We start from the raw sequence: 19,977 nt of genomic DNA on the forward strand, positions 1-19,977 counted from the left end.
TTCCCGGAGTGGCGTCTACCACCCTGACCTCACGTGGACTTGTCTGAGCGGCACTGGGGTGAGGCCCCTGCTGACTCGTCTGCTGTCCCCCACCCTGACCTCACGTGGACTTGTCTGAGCGGCTCTGGGGTGAGGCCCCTGCTGACTCGTCTGCTGTCCCCCACGTTGACTGGACCACTTAGCGAACAGCCTGCTCTGGGCAGAGTGCCAGGCAGGTGTGTGTCCACAGCGCACGTGGACTCCACGGCCGGTGCCGCGCTGGGACCGTCCTGAACCCGCCTCTGGGAGACAACACGAGGCTCAGTGGAGATGCCCCGGCCCAGGGCGCCCGGCCTGGCCGTCGGCACACAGACCCGAGGCCAGGCTCCAGCGCCTGCTGTGCTCATCATGGGACACACTGTCTGTTGAGGCTGCACAGCTGAGAGCCACGCTCTCTCCCCTGGTGTCACCTCAACTGTAGTGACAGGGCCAGTGGGTGTGACCACCAGCCAGGAGCACACAGAAGTGGAACCGCTTCGCAACGTTGAGATTTACTGCAAGGACGCAGCTGATGGGGTGTGGAGGCTGCCTGTGAGGTCCGGAATCCAGGAGGTAGGCCGCGAGGGGGGGAAGCCTCCAGGAAGGGAGGCCACGGGCCTGGGGGCAGAGTCCAGAGCCCTCAGGCTTGAGCTGAGTCTGCCTTCCGCAGGCAGAGCCTCTTGTGCAGGGAAGACTTCTGAGGGGCTGAACGGGGCTCCCCAGATGGGCTACTAGAATCCGGCCGTAGTCACGATGAACAGAGAACCAGAGAGTCCCTAACGGGGCTCCCCAGATGGGCTACTAGAATCCGGCCGTAGTCACGATGAACAGAGAACCAGAGAGTCCCTAACGGGGCTCACCAGATGGGCTACTAGAATCCGGCCGTAGTCACGATGAACAGAGAACCAGAGAGTCCCTAACGGGGCTCCCCAGATGGGCTACTAGAATCCGGCCGTAGTCACGATGAACAGAGAACCAGAGAGTCCCTAACGGGGCTCCCCAGATGGGCTACTAGAATCCGGCCGTAGTCACGATGAACAGAGAACCAGAGAGTCCCTAACGGGGCTCCCCAGATGGGCTACTAGAATCCGGCCGTAGTCACGATGAACAGAGAACCAGAGAGTCCCTAACGGGGCTCACCAGATGGGCTACTAGAATCCGGCCGTAGTCACGATGAACAGAGAACCAGAGAGTCCCTAACGGGGCTCCCCAGATGGGCTACTAGAATCCGGCCGTAGTCACGATGAACAGAGAACCAGAGAGTCCCTAACGGGGCTCCCCAGATGGGCTACTAGAATCCGGCCGTAGTCACGATGAACAGAGAACCAGAGAGTCCCTAATGGGGCTCCCCAGATGGGCTACTAGAATCCAGCCGTAGTCATGATAAACAGAGAACCAGAGAGTCCCTAACGGGGCTCACCAGATGGGCTACTAGAATCCGGCCGTAGTCACGATGAACAGAGAACCAGAGAGTCCCTAACGGGGCTCCCCAGATGGGCTACTAGAATCCGGCCGTAGTCACGATGAACAGAGAACCAGAGAGTCCCTAATGGGGCTCCCCAGATGGGCTACTAGAATCCAGCCGTAGTCATGATAAACAGAGAACCAGAGAGTCCCTAATGGGGCTCACCAGATGGGCTACTAGAATCCAGCCGTAGTCACGACGAACAGAGAACCAGAGAGTCCCTAACGGGGCTCACCAGATGGGCTACTAGAATCCAGCCGTAGTCATGATAAACAGAGAACCAGAGAGTCCCTAAAGGTTTGAAAATTGAACCTAACTTTTCTAAACATCCCCTGGGGTCAGAGGAATCAGAATGGAAACTCCCAGCTTTCCCACATCCGGACTCACAGACCATGGTGACAGCTGTGACGAGCTCTGGAATAAACCAGATGGATTTGGGTCTTAACACAGAGACTTCTCTCTGCCCCAGCCCCACCCGGCAGCACTGCCCTGGGGTCCACGGCATCCTTCCTGGTGGCTCTGAGCTTGGGTCCTGTGGCCACGTGGCAATGTGGAAGCTGCACTTGCACTTATAGTGCTACTGTGTTGCCACCACAGGTCCAAACAGTACCATTTCTTGGTAAAACGTGATGACACAGCCCTGGCCGGTTGGCTCAGCGGTAGAGCGTCGGCCTGGCGTGCGGGGGACCCGGGTTCGATTCCCGGCCAGGGCACATAGGAGAAGCGCCCATCTGCTTCTCCACCCCGCCCCCCTCCTTCCTCTCTGTCTCTCTCTTCCCCTCCCGCAGCCAAGGCTCCATTGGAGCAAAGATGGCCCGGGCGCTGGGGATGGCACCTTGGCCTCTGCCCCAGGCGCTAGAGTGGCTCTGGTCGCGGCAGAGCGACACCCTGGAGGGGCAGAGCATCGCCCCCTGGTGGGCAGAGTGTCACCCCTGGTGGGCGTGCCGGGTGGATCCCGGTCGGGCGCATGCGGGAGTCTGTCGGACTGTCTCTCCCTGTTTCCAGCTTCAGAAAAAAAAAATACAAAAAAAAACCCCACAAAAAACAAACAAAAAAAACCCGTGATGACACAATGGCAGCTTCTTGATCTTGAGGTTTTTTTTTTTTTTTTGTATTTTTTGTATTTTTCTGAAGCTGGAAACGGGGAGAGACAGTCAGACTCCCGCATGCACTCGACCGGGATCCACCTGGCACGCCCACCATGGGGCGACGCTCTGCCCACCAGGGGGCGATGCTCTGCCCCTCCGGGGCGTCGCTCTGTCGCAACCAGAGCCACTCCAGCGCCTGGGGCAGAGGCCAAGGAGCCATCCCCAGTGCCCGGGCCATCCTTGCTCCAATGGAGCCTCGCTGCGGGAGGGGAAGAAAGAGACAGAGAGGAAGGAGAGGGTGAGGGGTGGAGAAGCAGATGGGCGCCTCTCCTGTGTGCCCTGACTGGAAATTGAACCCAGGACTTCCACGTGCCAGGCCAACGCTCTACCACTGAGCCAACCGGCCAGGGCGATCTTGAGTTTTTAAAAACAAACTCTGAACCATCTATGAGAAACACCGATTCAATATGTTTTCTTTCTTCTGAAAAGAAAGAAAAAGATGGACACAGATTATGACTTGGCTTCCTGTGCACATGTTCTTTCCGGACACTACAGTGGGGCGTTTTACTTCTCCCTACTAAACTCACCTGTGATCTTTGTCACATTTCCAGGTGGTTAGACGGAAGCTCAGAGACTTACACATCAAGCAGGAGTTTACAAGCCTCAGAAACCTCAACAGGATCCCCAAGCTAAGTCCACCCCCCGGACTTAACCCATACATGATATCACGTGTATTTCCTGCTTACTTCTGCCTATTTGACCGGGAAGCAGAACCGTTACCAGGATATTCTTGGGTGGCATACGGGAATGAATACCATTTGCCCCTTTACCTCTGTTTGCTGTGGCCATTAAGATAACTGTCTGGGTAGGAGACCTGAGGTTAAGATCCTCAAAGAGCCCTCCAAATAGAGACTAAAATAAGTTTTCTGATGTCAAAGTCACTGATAGGAAAGATCTGCTCTAGTAACTTTGTGGTGGGCTATCAGGTCTGAAGTATATAGCATTTAAGAGTAGCTCAGGCCAGGCCTGTGGTGGCACAGTGGATAAAGCATCGACCGACCTGGAATGCTGAGGTTGCTGGTTCGAAACCCTGGGCTTGCCTGATCAAGGCACATATGGGAATTGATGCTTCCTGCTCCTCCCCTTTCTCTCTTTCTCTCCTCTCTAAAATGAATAAAATCTTAAAAAAAAAAAATAGAGGCCCTGGCCAGTTGGCTCAGTGGTGGAGCGTCGGCCTGGAGTGCAGGAGTCCCGGGTTCAATTCCGGCCAGGGCACACAGGAGAAGCGCCCACCTGCTTCTCCACCCTCCCCCTCTCCTTCCTCTCTGTCTCTCTCTTTCCCGCCCGCAGCCAGGGCTCCATTGGAGCAAGGTTTGCCCAGGCACTGAGGATGGCTCTATGGCCTCTGCCTCAGGCGCTAGAATGGCTCTGGTTGCATTCGAGTGATGCCCCAGGTGGGCAGAGCATCGCCCCCTGGTGGGCGTGCCGGGTGGATCCTGGTCAGGCACATGCAGGAGTCTGATCTCTGCCTCCCCGTTTCCAACTTCAGAAAAATACAAAAAAAAAAAAAAAAAAGAAGAGAAAAAATAAAAAATAGAGTAGCTCAGTCCCTTTGCATAAAAAGGAGCATATGCTACCCTGGCCGGATAGTTCAGTTGGTTGGAGCATCCTTCTGAAGCACAGAGGTTGTGGGTTCAATTCTCAATCAGGGCACATGCAGGAATAGATGTTCCTGTCTCTCCTTCTCTCTCTCTCCCTGCCTCTCCCTCTAAAAAAAGGAGCAAATGCTACTGTCAACATTGCTAAAATGTGGTGGCCCGTCTTTTATCTGCTAACCTTTGCAGTCTTTTATGTGTTAGCCAATTTACATTTCAATCAGAATCTGCAGGAAAGAACTTCTCCTGAGCACAGGGGCTTCAGGGGCACGTACAGTTGGAATTAGTTTTGTGACATTTAACTACTTTGCCTTTGTTGTGTAGGCCAAGTGAAGGTGTGCAAAGTGGTGACTTCAGTTACTCACAGCGTCAGGGACGTGGGCAGGAGGGCGAGGGTGTAGCACCTGTTGACCCCTCTGACTTGTGAGCAGGGGCCAGGGACCCTTCTTTAGTTGTGACTGTGGTTTCTGTCTTCTTAGGGGCGCCCGTCTCAAGCTTCTCCGTGTTAGTAGTGAGTCACCCCTATTTGTGAAGGCCGGGCACGGGGGCGGCCTCGACCTCCGCTGCCCGGGTCACCGTCGCCCCTTGCCTGGCACAGGGGGCTCTCCGGGCGGGGCGGGGGGCTGCGCCCAGAGAGGGGGCTGGGAGGCGAGGCGATGCCTTCGACGGCCCCTTCTGCCCTTCCACGCCACGAAGTGCGGCCGCCGGTGCTAACGGGGCAGGGACCCGGGAAAACGAGCCCCCGGAGAGCCCCGAACGTGGCTGGAAATGTGTGAAATCGGTGCATTTCCTCCGAAGGCACAGGACTCGGCGGGTCTGAGGGCAGCTGACCTTCCGACGAGCCAGGACGGCCCGGCTGGCAGGGCGGGTCCCGGAGGGAAGGGGCGGGTGCTGCCGGTGGTCGGTCCCGCGCCCCCTGCCCACGCGTGCGCGTCCCGCGGGGCTGAGCGCTGGGCCGCGGGAGGGGGCGGGGGGGGGGGGTACGCGGGCAGCCACGTGGCCTCTCAGGAATGCGCTGGCGCGGGGGCAGGGAGCGGCCGAGAAACGGGCAGACACTTCAGCCAATGGGCTTCTGGTGCCATCCAGAGCGGCCAATCACGATGCGGGGGCCGAGCTGCCCTCCCGTGGGCGGGGCCGAAGCACATCCCGGGCGGCGGACGCGGGGCGGGGAGAGGGGCGCTCGGAGGGACGGCGGCGGGGTCCCGGCGGCGTAAGTGAGTGCGGGCCGGGACGGCGGGTCCTGGTGGGTTCCCGGCAGGGAGAGTGAGTGCGGGGCCGGGGCGGCGGGGTCCCGGCGGGGTGAGTGAGTGCGGGCCGGGGCGGCGGGGTCCCCGCGGGGAGAGTGAGTGCGGGCCGGGGCGGCGGGGTCCTGGAGGGGTGAGTGAGTGCGGGCCGGGGCGGCGGGGTCCCCGCGGGGAGAGTGAGTGCGGGCCGGGGCGGCGGGTCCTGGAGGGGTGAGTGAGTGCGGGCCGGGGCGGCGGGGTCCCGGCGGAGAGAGTGGGTGCGGGCCGGGGCGGCGGGTCCCGGCGGAGAGAGTGGGTGCGGGCCGGGGCGGCGGGGTCCCGGCGGGGAGAGTGAGTGCGGGCCGGGGCGGCGGGTCCCGGCGGAGAGAGTGGGTGCGGGCTGGGGCGGTGGGGAGCGGCTCCGCTGCGGGTGATCGTGGCCCAGGCGGCCCCCGACCTGGGTGAGTGCCCCGGTTTCCGCCGCGGGCGGTGCGGGGAGCAGGGCCAGGCGGCGGGTGCTGGGTGCGGGGCAGGTGGGGGGTCGGGCCTGCGAGCGGGGCCGCGGGCGGCGCTGAGCCGGCAGGTGTCTTCGCGGGAGCATCCTCTGTCCCCTCTACGGGCGCGGCCCCGGCCTCGAGGTGCGGGGCGCCCCCGGGGTCGCGCCCGGTCGGCAGGTGCACCTCCCAGCTGGCCTCCATCCGCGCTGCGGCCCGAGGGTGCGGCGGACGCGGCGCAGTAACGGCCGTGGCCCCTGGCGGAGGTCGGAGCCCGAGGTGGCAGCTCGCAGATCTGATGCAAAAGGCCACATCCCCTTCAGTCACCGACTTTGCTGGGAGTGGAAAGTTCTCACTGGGATTTGTCCTTTTGTCCCGCGGGGCTCCAGTGGAGCGAGGTCGCTGCCAGGGGTCTGATGTCCTGCGGGAGGTGACGTTTCTGCTGCTCCCTTGTTGCGGGGAGTGTAGTCTGAACATCTCTTCTATGGGAGTAACTCTCCTTAGAAGGAAAGGGGAGGGTAGTTAGCTCTGTGTGTCTTCTGTGTAAAACGTGCCCAGCCCCGGAGCTCTAACAGCAGGTCGGTACTTGCTTGGCGGAGGTTGGCTTTAGTGGCTGGCCAGTACCAGCGCTGTGTACACAGTGGCCTTAGGGACAGATGCGGACTCTAGAGTCCTTCCTCTCAGATGCTGTGTCACGATTGGCCAGTGTCTCCTTCAAGAGGGTTAGGCAGTTAGGGAAGAGGTGGAATTCCAGGTTATTCAAGATAGCTTTATGTCTCATAAAAGATGAGCCTAACTTTCTAGTTTTGTCAAATTCATCATCTTTGTATTTAGAGTTACACACTGTCTCCTGAGGTTTCTGTGGTGAAGTTAGAGGCGGACTCTGGGAATTCTGGATGGAGGTGCCTGGTGGCGGGTGGGGGCGGGGTGAGGTGGGGGGCTCAGCAGGTGAGCCCCTGGCCAAGTTCCGGGACTGTTCCCCTCATACACCTTCATCTCACAGAACTTCTGCTTACGCAATTGCTGGAAGGCAGTTGTCTGAAAACGCTCTTTAAACTAAAAATGTTCTGCAGATGGTCGAGCAAAATAAAAATGCAGTGATTCTGGCTGTACCACAGTGTTAAAGAACGTTACCATAGAAACTTAGAAGCCCTGTTGTCCGATGTTACTCTTTTGGTGCCCAGGGCGTGGTAGAATGCTGCAATGAGAAGCCCCGGTCCTGAGAGACGGAGCGGGGCATGCTGAATGCGCACGTTACAGTTTGCACAGGCAGGAAGGTCTGTGGAGCCACATGGGACAGACGGGGAACGCAGATGTTAAACATTTATGAGGCAGGATTACAGCCGCAGGTAGGCCTCCTGGAAGTGTAGTTTTGGAAGAATGGGAGGGGATGTTCTGGGCTTTGCCGTAGAGAGGGGAATTCCGGGCCCAGGGAGACCTGGCAAGGTCCCAGAGATGGGGTCGCCATGATTGCGTCCCCCAGCGGGTGTGGCTGGGCCTCTCCTGTGTCACAGGTGGTGGCCGTCAGTGGGCCTTGCCTGAGAACAGGTGAGGCACAGGTGCGGAGCTGACAGAGGGCCCTCTCCCCTGCCACCGGCCCCTCCCAGCACATCCCATTCCTCCTTTCCAGAGAGAGTGGCCAGGCTGAGAAGTTTCTCTTTGCTTCTTTGCTTTTGGAGATGAGTTTTCAAAATGACCAGTCATGCCATAAAAATAGTTAGCCGCCAGCACAATGTTCCTCTTCTGTTTCCTGCTCCTCTTTGTGTCATTGCCGTCACACCCACCTGCACGCACACCTGCTGGTCGGGAGGGATCTCCGGGTCCTCAGTGCTCCATGTTCTTATTAAAGAATGTTTAAGACACTTTTTAAAATGTCAAAGAAACTTTCTTAGGGTTAAAGCTCTGCTCGTCCATGAGCCACCTTCAGATACTAGAAATGATTTTCTAAAGTACAGGGTCCCAGCTGGAAGGAAGAGTGGAGAGAAGCTCAGGAACATTCGGTTGTCCGGAGCTCGGGCGTGCGAGGTGCTCCTGAGGGCAGGGGCAGGGCTGCAGCTTCCCCCTGCCTGGCAGCACCGTCTGGGCTCCAGAATCTCAAATCTCGGCTCAGAGAGGCCTTCGGGACTCTGGAACTGGGGAATTTGTGAAGAAAACAGAAGGGATGGTGCTCTGTGCACTGATAATGGTCCGGTGCAGCCCCAGGGTCTCCCGGCAGGGGCTGTGCTTCCGATCCCGGCTCCTGGCTTGTTGTCTGGCAACGGGGACCAGACCCTTAATAACAATAAGTGGACGTCATTGTTATTTTTAAAGAAAGTAATGTGGGCATTCAAACTTCAACGTTAACTAGATGTGTGTGCTTTGAACGTCTGTTCTCTCTCGTTGGCATGACCCTAAGCGCTGGCCGGGCAAAGAATTACATCTTGATGCAAGTTACACATAGTTGCCGTTTTGTGCTGTTATTTGCCTTCTTTCTCTGTCAGGAAAAGAGCCCTGACTTCAGCCAGGTTCTGATGTCAGGATCGTGAGAAGGTGAATTGGAACAGGAGTGTTTACGAGAACATGGTCGCACGTGCCCATTTGAGAGGAGGCTTCAGGCGGGGGCGGGAAGGCCTCTGTCTTTGGGAGGATGTGGTCGGGATACAGCATACGGAGTCGCTTGGCTGGTCCCTGATGGGGCCGGGCTCTGCCTTACTGTAGCCCGGCGTCCAGGTGGCCTGAGGAGGCCGGGCACGGGCTGAACAGTCAGGACAGGAGCCCTGTGGACTCAGCCCAGGGGCGGGGGAGCTGATGACGGCACATTTCGGAGGCCGAGCACCTTTGCGTCCAGGAGCTGAGCTCTGCCGGAAAGAATCCGGTATGTCTCCTTACTCATCCGTGCAGGTCCGAGCCTGACCCAGTCAGGAGGCGGCTCGCAGGGTGAGCGGTAGGAGCGAGGGAGGCTTGACTGGGAACTGCTCCATCCCTGCCCTGGATGGCGGTTCCGCCAGGGCCTCAGCAGACCCCTGAGCTCCAGGCGGCACCGGCTGTGCCCCCCGCGAGGCTGGACAAGCGGGCCTCCTGAAAGCAGTGTGCTGGGACGGCATGGGGGGAGGGCCTGGACTCCAGAGCCTGTCCCGCGGGAGGTAGAGGGGTCGTGCAGACGGCTCTGGGCGGGCGGCTCTGGGCGGGCGGCTGTGCCAGGTCAGGGTGGGTGTCCGTGCTGGGCCATGGGCCTCTGTGTTTCCCCCACTGCCTTGTCCGGGGTCACTGCAGATTCCCAAAGGCTCCCTGCGGAGTGTGGCTTCTGGAGCAGCCTGTGCTGTCCACCTGTGACTCTGCTGGAAGCCGGGCAGGTGTGACGGTGACACCCTAGAAACAGGGACCACGGAGAGCCCCTTCTTGTGGTGCAGCCCCTGCCGCACTTACGCCCGGCTTGCTTTTCTTGCGAGCACGCAGGGAAGCGAGAGAGAAGATAAAGAGGACAAGCAGGGGTCAGGTTAAGACAGCGGTCAGCCTGCGTCTGAGTCCTGGGCAATCAGTTCTCCACTCAGAACCCTAGATCTTGGCGGGAGGCAGAGGAAGACAGACGTGTGACTCGCGTGGTTGCTTCTCCCCTGGCCTGTGTCTGGAACGAAGCAGAGGGGACTTGGGCCTGGCTGGGCGGGTCCGGCCGGGACCAGCGGTGGGAGCCAGCCCTGTCTGCTGCCCAGCTAGAGGCAGGCACAGGGGACTGTGTTGGGTTTCTTGCTGGGTTATTTACGGGAAGTTTGCTGTCCTTGTGGCTCTTTAATTGTAGCTGTGCTGAGAAGCAGCATGCCCCCCTGCCCGGGGGCTGTCTCTGGGGTGCCCTGTGGGCTGAGGGCAGCTCCCACGGACCCCTGACTGCCCGTCTCCTCCCACAGGGCCTCCCAGTGCGGAGGCTTCCGGAGCCGCAGCATGGACCCGCCTGCCCCCACTCCACAAGGTAAGGACTGTGCCTCACTGGAGGTGTCCGGGCCGGTGACCCTGCGCGGGGGGGCGGGGGGAACACTTCCTCCAGGGGCTCTGTGCTCTTGGAGTCAGTCATCTGCTGGCCACGGGGCTGTGACCGGGTGGGTGCCCCTTGGCCAGAAAGGTGGTGGACCCCAGACACTGTGGAGGCGGAGCTCTGGTGCCTCCCTGGGGGGCTCAGTTGGGGTGTCCTGGCTGAGCCTTCTCTGTCCCCCCAGGAGCCCCTGAGCGGAGGGGTTGGTGAGGAAGGTCCTGGGTAGAGACTCACTCAGGCTGCCCCACTGGCTCCAGGTCCCTGCAGGTGGCCAGGCAGCGTCCAGTTCTGCTTCCCTCCCGTCCGGCGATTGCCCCTCAGGGACGGCAGGACCTTCCCGTTCTGCGGCTCCCTCAGGGAGGACCGAGGGAGGGCGGCAGATTGGTTCCCCTCTGCAGTCCTGGGCCTCCCGTAGCTGATCCGCTGCTGGAGAGACTGAGGCAGGGAGGTGGCCATGCACACCCTGGGGTGGAAGAGGCTCCCCGCTCCCTCAGGCCTGCTCCTGGGGTTCCTGTCACCCAGGTGTAGCTGGGCCACCTGTGTGCAGACAGCCGTCTGTCCCTGCAGACCGGAGGCCACGGGGGAGGGGTAGAGTCGGGACACCACCACGGGGTTGGGAGACGCTCCTGTGTCCTCCCAGCGGGGGTGGGGCTCTGCTACCCAGCCTCATGGGTCACAGGGGGGCTCGCCATGTGCGCTTCCCACGCCTGCTCTTACAAACTGGGGGCCAGACCTTCCACCAGCCGACGGGTCACCCCTTTCCCTGCCCCAGCCCTCGCTCACGCTCGCTCTTATCCACGGAGTCCTGTGATTGCAGCGGGGTCAGACTGTCCCTCTGGTAAATCGGGACCAGGTTGCCCTCATCCCCCCCCGGGCAGTGTGGGGCGGGAGGGGTGGGGAGGCGTGGGGAGGGGCCGTGCACAGACAGCCGGCGACACGGGCGCGCGCACCGTCGGACCCTCTGCACGTGGGACACTGGGTCTGTGCTGGGTGTGAGCGAAGCCATCCGACACCGGGTCTGTGCTGGGCGTGAGTGAAGCCCTCGGACACCGGGTCTGTGCTGGGCGTGAGCGAGGCCGTGGACACCGGGTCTGTGCTGGGCGTGAGCGAGGCCGTGGACACCGGGTCTGTGCTGGGCGTGAGCGAAGCCGTGGACACCGGGTCTGTGCTGGGCGTGAGCGAAGCCGTGGACACCGGGTCTGTGCTGGGCGTGAGCGAAGCCGTGGACACCGGGTCTGTGCTGGGCGTGAGTGAAGCCGTGGACACCGGGTCTGTGCTGGGCGTGAGTGAAGCCGTGGACACCGGGTCTGTGCTGGGCGTGAGTGAAGCCGTGGGACACCGGGTCTGTGCTGGGCGTGAGTGAAGCCGTGGACACCGGGTCTGTGCTGGGTGTGAGTGAAGCCCTCGGACACCGGGTCTGTGCTGGGCGTGAGTGAAGCCCTCGGACACCGGGTCTGTGCTGGGCGTGAGTGAAGCCGTGGACACCGGGTCTGTGCTGGGTGTGAGTGAAGCCCTCGGACACCGGGTCTGTGCTGGGCGTGAGTGAAGCCCAAGCCTCTGCCTGTGGGACCTGGTGAGCACGGTGTCCTGCAGGGAGCCCGGCCGTCCGAGAGCGGAGCCAGGGCTCGGTGCTTCTGCTTCCCTGGCTGCGCCCCAGAGCCTGTGGGCCCGGATGCCGCAGGGCTCACGCGTGACTGCGATTTTGCTGTAGGGTCTCTTGTGTGGGAGACTGCCAGCTAGCAACGCCCTCGCAGTTTAAGGCTGAGGCTAAGGGCCAGGCTCTTCCCCACAGCTCCATGTTGGCTACGAAGCTGAGTATTTCTACTGGTTTCACCCCCCCACCTCACTTGCTTGGTTAAGTTGCTAGAGGCTAAGCTCTCCCCACAACCTCTGACTGTTAAGTGGGTGAAGGCAGTTTGCATGCCCTTCCCCACACCTTGTGCCAGCTGGGTGTCTGCTGTCCCATCCCCCGTGTCCCTCAGGGAGACTGGAGACAGCTTCCCTTTTACGTTTGTTTTGTGAAGTGAAGATGTTATGCAGGGTAGAGGGGTTTCTGCACTGGGGAGAGAGTTCTTGGGTTGCCTCGGAAATGTGACTTTGTATCAGAGATCTCTTTGATTTGCTAATGACTTTGCTCTGCCCTATAAATAAAGCGTTTGGGGGTGGAGACTCGCTCCTGCAAGCTATGGGCTGCATTGCATGACCTCCTGATTCCATTCTTCTCCAAGTGAGCTGCTTCATTCCGGCCCGCTCTCACTCGGGACCTGGACAATGACTAGCCGTGCTGGTCTGCGGCACTCCTGGGCTGGATCTGACTGTTTTTTTTTTCTTTGAAAGTGAGGCGGAGGAGCACTGCTCACCACCTCCCATCCTGTCTAACTGGCGATGCCCAGAGGGTGCTGGGAGTGTGTGTCCTCGCGGGTGGAGTGACTTCCCCCGACCACTGCACGGGCTCTGCTACTGTGTGAGCTCTCTGAGACGTGGGGGCCGTGGGAAGCCCCAGCCGTTCTGCGTTCAGTGCAGCTGTGCAGACGCCGCCCTCCGTGGGTGCCAACCACATGTCCGCACCTGAGGACGTTGATCTCGGCTCTCAGTCCTGCGTTTGTGCTGGTGCCTTCGTGTAGGGTTGTGACACAGTCACCGGTGAGCTGAGACCGGGGCGTGGCCTGCAGTGGCCTGCGCTGAGGGACGGCGCTGTCCAGCAGTGACACCCAGAGCCAGGCGGAGGCGGGAGGCTGGGAGCGGCCCCTCCTGAGGAGCCGTGGCAGCTGCTGCCTCCTGCCACACTCCTTCCTCTGTGTTTGGCTTTGTTTTCAACAATAAAGGAATTAAAGACAAGTAGCGTTCATCAGAAATAAGAGAAACATCGTATCTTGGATAAAACTTTCATATTACAATGAACAACTGTTCTTTAGGCCTCGGGAACAAAATGTGTAATTTATATCTCTGAGCTTGAAATTGAACACTTTTCATCCTCTCCTCACTGTGGTCATCTGTGCACGTCTCTGGGAGCTGCTGGTGGGTTTTGAGCAGTCCGGGGAGGGACCTGCCCCCTCGCCCTGAGCTCTGCGCTGGCTCTGCTCGCCCGGGGAGGGTGAGTCCCAGCCCACGTCACTCGAGCGATTGGGGGGCTGCAGGTCCTGCTGGCTCAGGCTTGGGCCCCCGGGTTCGGGGCAGGTGGATATGCCTTCCCTTCCCGGTGCTGCTGAGGGAGGGGCTGCGGTGGGAGACCCCCCCAGGATGCTGGCGACAGAAGTGTCTCAGGGGTCGCTGGTCAGAGGGCTCCGCGTCCACCAGGAACTTGTTTCCCTCAATGAGAGGAAGTGGCTGGGCCATGGCCCCACCTTGGGGACAGAGGCCCAGTGGGCGGGCCCTGCACCCTCAATGCAGCTGGGGCACAGGGGGTACGGCCTCTTTGGGGGGCAGTGGGCGGTTCTTACAAGGCTGAACCTCACATCCTCTTCCCAGTGACTGAGCGATCACACTCCTTGGTATTTACCCCAATGACCCCAAAACTGATGTCACGTGACGTCCTTAGCCGCTTTATCCAACCTGCAGCTGTCCTCCTGCAGGTGACAGGCTGTGGTCCGTCCAGACTGCAGGCTGCTCTCCCGCTGACCAGAGACGGGCTGTCCTGTTGTGGGGGGACACGTGGAACCCCAGTGCACGTCCTGAGCGACAGGAGCCGGTCGGGGAGGCTCACCCTGTGGTTCCGACCCCGTGGCGTCCCAGAAAGGGCCACACCACGGAGACAGCGACAGAACGGTTGCCGTGGCGTTGGGAGGGGTGACAGGTGGGATCACGGGACTTTTAGGGCAGTGACTCGACTCTGGTGAGACTAATGATGTAACAACATCGCTGTGCATCTGTCCGGACCCACAGAATGTACAGCACAGAGTGGCCTGCTGTCCACTGTGGACTCTGGGTGACAATGACATGTCAGTGCAGGTTCACCAGTTGTAACAAGTGCCCTGCCTGGCGGGGGTGAGATGGTGGCAGGCTGTGCAGGGGGGTGTATGTGCGAGGTCTCTGTGCCTTCATCTCAGTTCCTGTGAAACCGAAACCGCTCCAAAAATGAAGCCTGTTAAAGCGACATGAACCGCTAAAGATCGATAATATCCATGAAGCCCTTGGAATGCGGAGCCGGTGCTTCTGTCCCAGAGGACCCGCCGTGTACCTTTGGGTGGTGACACAGGCGAAGTAGCCCTTGGGCGGGGCCCCAGGCCACACTGCGCCCCGCAGAGCGGTTTGCAGAGATCAGGAGAGAGCGGGTGCGGTGGCCGTGGGACTGATGGTGCGGACGGAAATCAGAAACATTGTGTGGAGTCAGCATCCGTGTGCCAGCACCTTCCAGCTGTGGGTGTCCCTGTCCCTGTCCCTGTCTCCCCGTTGGGACACGAACTGGGCTTCGGCCTGAGTCAGTGCTCCTGGAAAGCCGTTCTTACTCGTCTCAAATCGGTGCTTGTTGCTTCTCACCTTGAAGGCTTTATTTTTACATGAGTGAGTCTCGATCTGGGTCCTGTCTCCTGGGCACAGGTGGAGGGCCTGGTGGGGTGTGCGGACGGCCCGTGGGGTGTCCCCCGGGGTGTGCGGACGGCCCGCGGGGTGTCCCCCGGGGTGGCCAGACGGTCCGCGGGGTGTCCCCCCGGGGTGTGGGGACGGCCCGCGGGGTGTCCCCCCGGGGTGTGGGGACGGCCCGCGGGGTGTCCCCCGGGGTGTGTGGACGGCCGCGGGGTGTCCCCCGGGGTGTGTGGACGGCCGCGGGGTGTCCCCCGGGGTGTGGGGACGGTCCGTGGGGTGTCCCCCGGGGTGTGGGGACGGTCCGTGGGGTGTCCCCTGGGGTGGCCTCTATGGGGCTCAGCGTCTCGAGAAACCAGTCGGTTCATAGGTCATGCTGGCCTCCCGGAGTTCAGGGCCACACAGGGGGCAGCACAGGGCCCGTCCCTCCACCCCGGAAGCTCTGCTGGATGGCCCTGTTGCCCAGAAAAGAATTCCAAAGATCGGGATTGACGTAGCTCCTGCTCCTTGCATAGAGGCACAAAGTGAGAGGTGTGTGTTGTGTTAGGTTGTGATGGGCAGAAATAGGACATTCTTAAAATGTTCTGTGTTGTAATCTGTTTTAAAAATCTGTGCTTAAGTTGGTGAGCGAGTAGCTGCTCACTGACGAGCTGAAGCAGCAAGCTTGGTTAGAAGTTGGTCAGTGCGTTAAGACCCTGGCTGGTGGCTCAGTGGACAGAGTGTCAGCCTGGTGTGTGGATGTTCCAGGTTCGATTTCCAGTCAGAGCACACAGGAGAAGTGACCTTCCTCTCCCCTTTCTCTCCCTCTTCCCTTCCCTTCCCTTCCCAGTGGCTTGGTTGATCTGAGTGTGTCAGTGTCAGGCACTAAAAATAGCTTGGTACTCTAGTGTCGGCCCCAGATGGGGCTGCTGGGTAGGTCCTGGTTAGGGCGCATGTGGGAGTCTGCCTCACTATCTCCCTGCCTCTGACCTAAGAAATAAATTGGTCACTGCAGCCAAGGCTGTGCCCTGTGCTGTGCCTGGGAAGGAACCAGGCCTCATTCCTGGCTCAGGGGCCACTGCTGTGGGTGGGGTCGGTGGCATCCTGCTGAAGACTGGTCGCCCCGGTGACTAACGGGATGGCTCTGAGGATGGCTGTGCCTGCGGTTTCCTGGAAGGAGAGGGCGTGGTGGGGACAGTCCCCCAGAGGCTCCTGGGATGGGCAGGCCTCTGCAGGGCTGTGCTCACAGCCTGGACACTGGCTTTGGTTTGGGCCGGGTATGAGAGTGGGTGGCACTGGGTGCTGGTCTGGGCCTGAGGGTCTCAGCGTCCGTCTTCTTGGGCCTGAGCTGGAGGTGCTGCGCTGTGTGTTTGAAACGAAAGCTCAAACCTTCGGAGGGATGTGGTCACTGCTTTCCCCTGTCCTGCTGATGGGACGCTCAGGGAGCTGTGTTAGGAGAGGTGCCTGTCAGCAGCCTCCCCTCCCCTCCCCTCCCCTCCCCCACCCTCCCCCTCCCTTCCCCTCCCTCCTCCCCTCCCCTCCCCCACCCTTCCCCTCCCCTCCCTCCTCCCCTCCCCTCCCCTCCCCTCCCCTCCTCCCCTCCCCTCCTCACTTCCCAGGCTGCCCTGCCTCTCGGACAGTGGTCATGGTGAGCAGGACACCTGACCTCAGCAGCTCGCTGCCCCCCCCTGCAGGGCGCTGGGCAGGGGTGCTGTATCCCTGTAGCATGTGGGTGCCCCAGGGCCCTGCACGGGGCCACTGTCCTCTTTCGAGGGAGTGTGCGCTTGACACCCCGAAGTTCACCTCCTGTTTTGTCCTCTCACAAGCTTGTAGGAGCCTGTCTTGGGCCACGTGTTTGAAAGCTTTATTTTTTTTTAAATAACAAGTTTCCTCTTGACATAATTAATTGTTCGGGTTCAGCAGCAGGAAAAAGCCGTTCCTAAGGCGCGTGCGTGCCGGTGGGAGGAAGAACGTCAGACAGAGTCAGGGCTCGGGTTCCGAGCCTGCGCCGGCCGGCACCTCGTGAGGCAGCGTCTTTCTCTCCTGTCACTTGTCTGCTGTGTCACGGCCACCGTCTCGCCATCAGGCTTACCTGGCGACCAGGGCCTCGGGAGAGGGTGACAGTTACACTTGGAAAACATCCTGGAAGCTCCTGTGCTCAGTCACAGAGATGGATTGCTTTGCGTGTGTTCACCAGTGTATTCAGTGAATGGAGTGACTAAGGGTAGATTCAAAAGCGTCGTCTGAGACGTGCGTGTTTTCCAGCCGTGTGGGACAGGACGGGGTGGTGAGCACCGAGTCGGACGGAGAGCGGTCTCTCGTCCCAGAGGGCGGCATCCCGGGCGAGGCTGAACCTCAGCGTTACATAACAAACGCTCTCTTCTCACTTGTAGCGCACAGGAGGTCTTGTTTTTATTATTTATTAACTGGTTGGTTTTAGAGAGAGAGAGAGAGAGAGAGAGAAACATAGGTTTGTTCCACCCGTTCATTCATTGGTTGTTTCTTGCATGTGCCCTGACCGGGGATCACACCCACATCCCTGGTGCATCAGGGTGACGTTGTATCCACTGAACTACCCGGCCAGGGCAGGAATGGGTGGTTTTATATTTTAATTAAATAGGAGCATCAGAGGGTTAGTATGCTGCACAAGGAGGAGGTGGCTGAGTAACAACATGTTCCTAAAACAAAAACCTCTGTGGAACAGACAAGAAGTGACTTCGTTATAGAAAATTTGCAAAATGGAGAAACGCACGCAGAAGAAAAGACAAATTATTTTCAGCAGTCCAGAGACAGCGCTCTTAATGAACTGCGTGTGAGCACAAGGGGATTAAGTTACCAAAGCCAGTCTTTTTTATTGTGGTAGAATATGCGTGAGGTAACACCAACCACCTTCCCCGTGTTGACGTGCACGCTGGTGGCAGGAGGTCCGGTCACCCGGCTGCAGACCTTTCTCCTCTTCCAGGGCTGAACCCCTGTCCCTGTGAGCGCTCACGCCCACCCCCCAGCCCGCGGCACCGCCACCTCCGCGCGGGTGAATCTGATGACCCCGGGACCTCCTACAGGTGGAGTCCCCGCACCTGTCCTTTGTGCTGGCTTATCTCACTCAGCAACGCCCTCCCTGTCACCGCTGTAGCAGGTGTCGGGATTTCCTTCCTGGGGGGGACCAGATAATGGCCCATTGTGTGGCGGACACATTTCCCGGGGTCATTTGCCAGAGGGACACTCGGCAGCCTGCCCCTCCCGGTCCGGAAACACGGTGAACACACGTCTGTCTGCATCCCGGCTCAGAAGTGAGGCTGCAGGGTCGAAAGGTGACTCCGTGTTGTCAGCGCCGCCCTGGTTTCCACGGCGGCAGCCGCGTGTCCCATGCCCACCAGTGGGCAACGCGGCTCCATTTCCCCGCAGCCTCGCCAGTGCTTGTTGACCTCTGTTGAACAAGTGAGAAATGACAAGTTAATAACCTGTATTAACTTAATAGATCAGAGACTTCTGTCCATGTTACTGCATAACCTTCAACGAGATGATTGTCTTCGTTTCACAGCGTGTATGTCCCTGTGTGAATGTGCCATCGTTTGAGAAATTACTTTTATAATAAAACAGGTTGTTTCTTCAAAAGTATCCTTGTACTCAAGTTTTGTAAAGATCTCCAATTAGTTCCTGAAGATAAATGTTAGTAAAATAATTTCTGAGAAAAGAAGATACAAAATTGTGAGGCTTTTGGTGTATTGGCGACTTATCACCCTGAAAGGGCTCCACATACAATCTTTTTGCTTTCACGCAGAGAGAGAGACAGGAAGGGAGAGAGACGAGAAGCATCAATTCTTCCTTGCAGCACCGTAGTTATTCATTGATTGCTTTCTCATATGTGCCTGGGTGGGGTGGTGGCCACAGCAGACCTCTTGCTCAAGCCATTGACCTTGGGCTCAAGCTGGTGAGCCTTGTTCAAACCAGATGCGCCTGAGCTCAAGCCAGCAACCTCGGGGTCTCAATCCTGGGTCCTCAGCCTCCCAGGACGACTTTATCTACTATGCTACCACCTGGTCAGGCCATCGATTTCTTTTGAAAGAAAATACTTATAAATATAAGGTCTACCGGAAAGTTCTGTCTCTATCACAACAAGTTTTGACACGTAAGCACATGTTTCTTTGGCACATGTGTGCCTCTCTATTTTTATCACTTAATGTATACATATTGACGTAGCAAATTAACTAAAACAAAGTTTGATTCACGTTAGTCTTACATGTGAAGCGATAGTGTACCCATGGCTACTGATAAAGTTCATTTACCCCACTGTAATTTTTATGAATTTCAACAAGGAAGAAATGCTACAGAAGCATGTCTGTCGCATCCACCATATTCCCCGGACTTAGCACCCTCCGACTATCACTTGTTTTTGTCCTTACAAAATTTTTTGAAGGGCAAAAAATTCAAAAATGAAAAAGATATCAAACAAGCACTGGTTCAATTTTTCACATCAAAAACGGACAGAACTTTCTGGTAGACCTTATATAATTTTTAAGTGTTTCTGTATATAATATACACAAAACACAGGTCAACATAGAGGATTTTAATGCCAAAGTTATGCATTTTTTCCCCTAAAGTTTTTGAGGCAGGTCCCTGTCGCGGTGCGGGGTTGCGGCCAGGGCAGGGTGGGGGCGGCCTCATCGCTGTGGCAGACCCCCTCCCCCCGGTCTGCCGCCCGCGGCCCAGGCGGGCACTGCTGTGTGAGCAGGACGGGGTGGGGGGACCGCAGCTGAAATGGGCCCCCACACGGCTCATCCCCGCGCTGGGATTTGAGTTCCCTGAACGTCAGGGTCCCCCGTGGAGCTGGGAGCGGAACTGCGGCCCCTGACCCCAGGGCCGGGGGCTCCCGCAAGCGCGCAGTGGTCCTCGGAGCTGGGTGGCTGCCGCCCGCCCCTCTGTGGCTCTCTCTGCTCAGGAGCAGGACAGTGGTTTTGCTGGTAATGGATGTCTGACCTCTGTTGCCTTAAACTGTAGGAAATGAAGTCAAGTACGACACTAACAATAACGAGGAGGAGGAGGAGGAGGGGGAGCAGTTCGACTTTGACAGCGGAGATGAGGTTCCAGAAGCTGACAGAGGCGCCCCGGGCGCTGTCACGGCCAATCCCACAGGGACCCAGGCCGCCTCCCACAGCTCAGGTGAGTCGGGGGCCCCTCCCGCCCCCCCCTTCCTGCAGGTGGAATCCCAGGGGAGGGGCCTGAGCCAGGGTGGTGAGGTTTCTGGGACGTGGTGGAGGCTGCAGTGACTTCGTGTCAACGTGCCTGGGTTTCCTTAAGTGTGTGTTTCCAGGACCTTGGCTGACCATCTGTGTTTTGGACGGAATATGTCCTCCTCGTTTCTAACAAAAACGGCCTCAACAGCGTCTCACTCCAGCACACAAAGTCATTTTGTTTTGTTTTGTTTTGTATTTTTCTGAAGTGAGAAGCAGGGAGGCAGTCAGACAGACTCCCTCATGTGCCTGACCGGGATCCACCTGGCATGCCCACCAGGGGGTGATGTTCTACCCATCTGG

At 58.9% G+C, this 19,977-nt stretch overlaps 1 protein-coding gene across 9 annotated transcripts in view; it reads left to right on the top strand.

The window, feature by feature from the left end:
- Nucleotides 1-5,384: 5,384 nt before the first annotated feature.
- ARHGEF10 (Rho guanine nucleotide exchange factor 10) overlaps nucleotides 5,385-19,977 on the top strand; it is an 81,396-nt gene continuing 66,803 nt past the window's right edge. For 7 of the 9 annotated variants that reach the window (XM_066235251.1, XM_066235257.1, XM_066235255.1 and 4 more), the window contains exons 1-3: nucleotides 5,385-5,440; nucleotides 9,825-9,886; nucleotides 19,442-19,603. In XM_066235251.1, coding sequence (XP_066091348.1) covers nucleotides 9,859-9,886; nucleotides 19,442-19,603 — 190 coding nt within the window. In that variant the 5' untranslated portion in view covers nucleotides 5,385-5,440; nucleotides 9,825-9,858. The other 2 variants (XM_066235252.1, XM_066235253.1) reach the window with 2 other exon arrangements.

The sequence above is a fragment of the Saccopteryx bilineata genome, chromosome 6, assembly GCF_036850765.1.
Source record: "Saccopteryx bilineata isolate mSacBil1 chromosome 6, mSacBil1_pri_phased_curated, whole genome shotgun sequence".
In the NCBI taxonomy this organism is placed as follows: Eukaryota; Metazoa; Chordata; class Mammalia; order Chiroptera; family Emballonuridae; genus Saccopteryx; species Saccopteryx bilineata.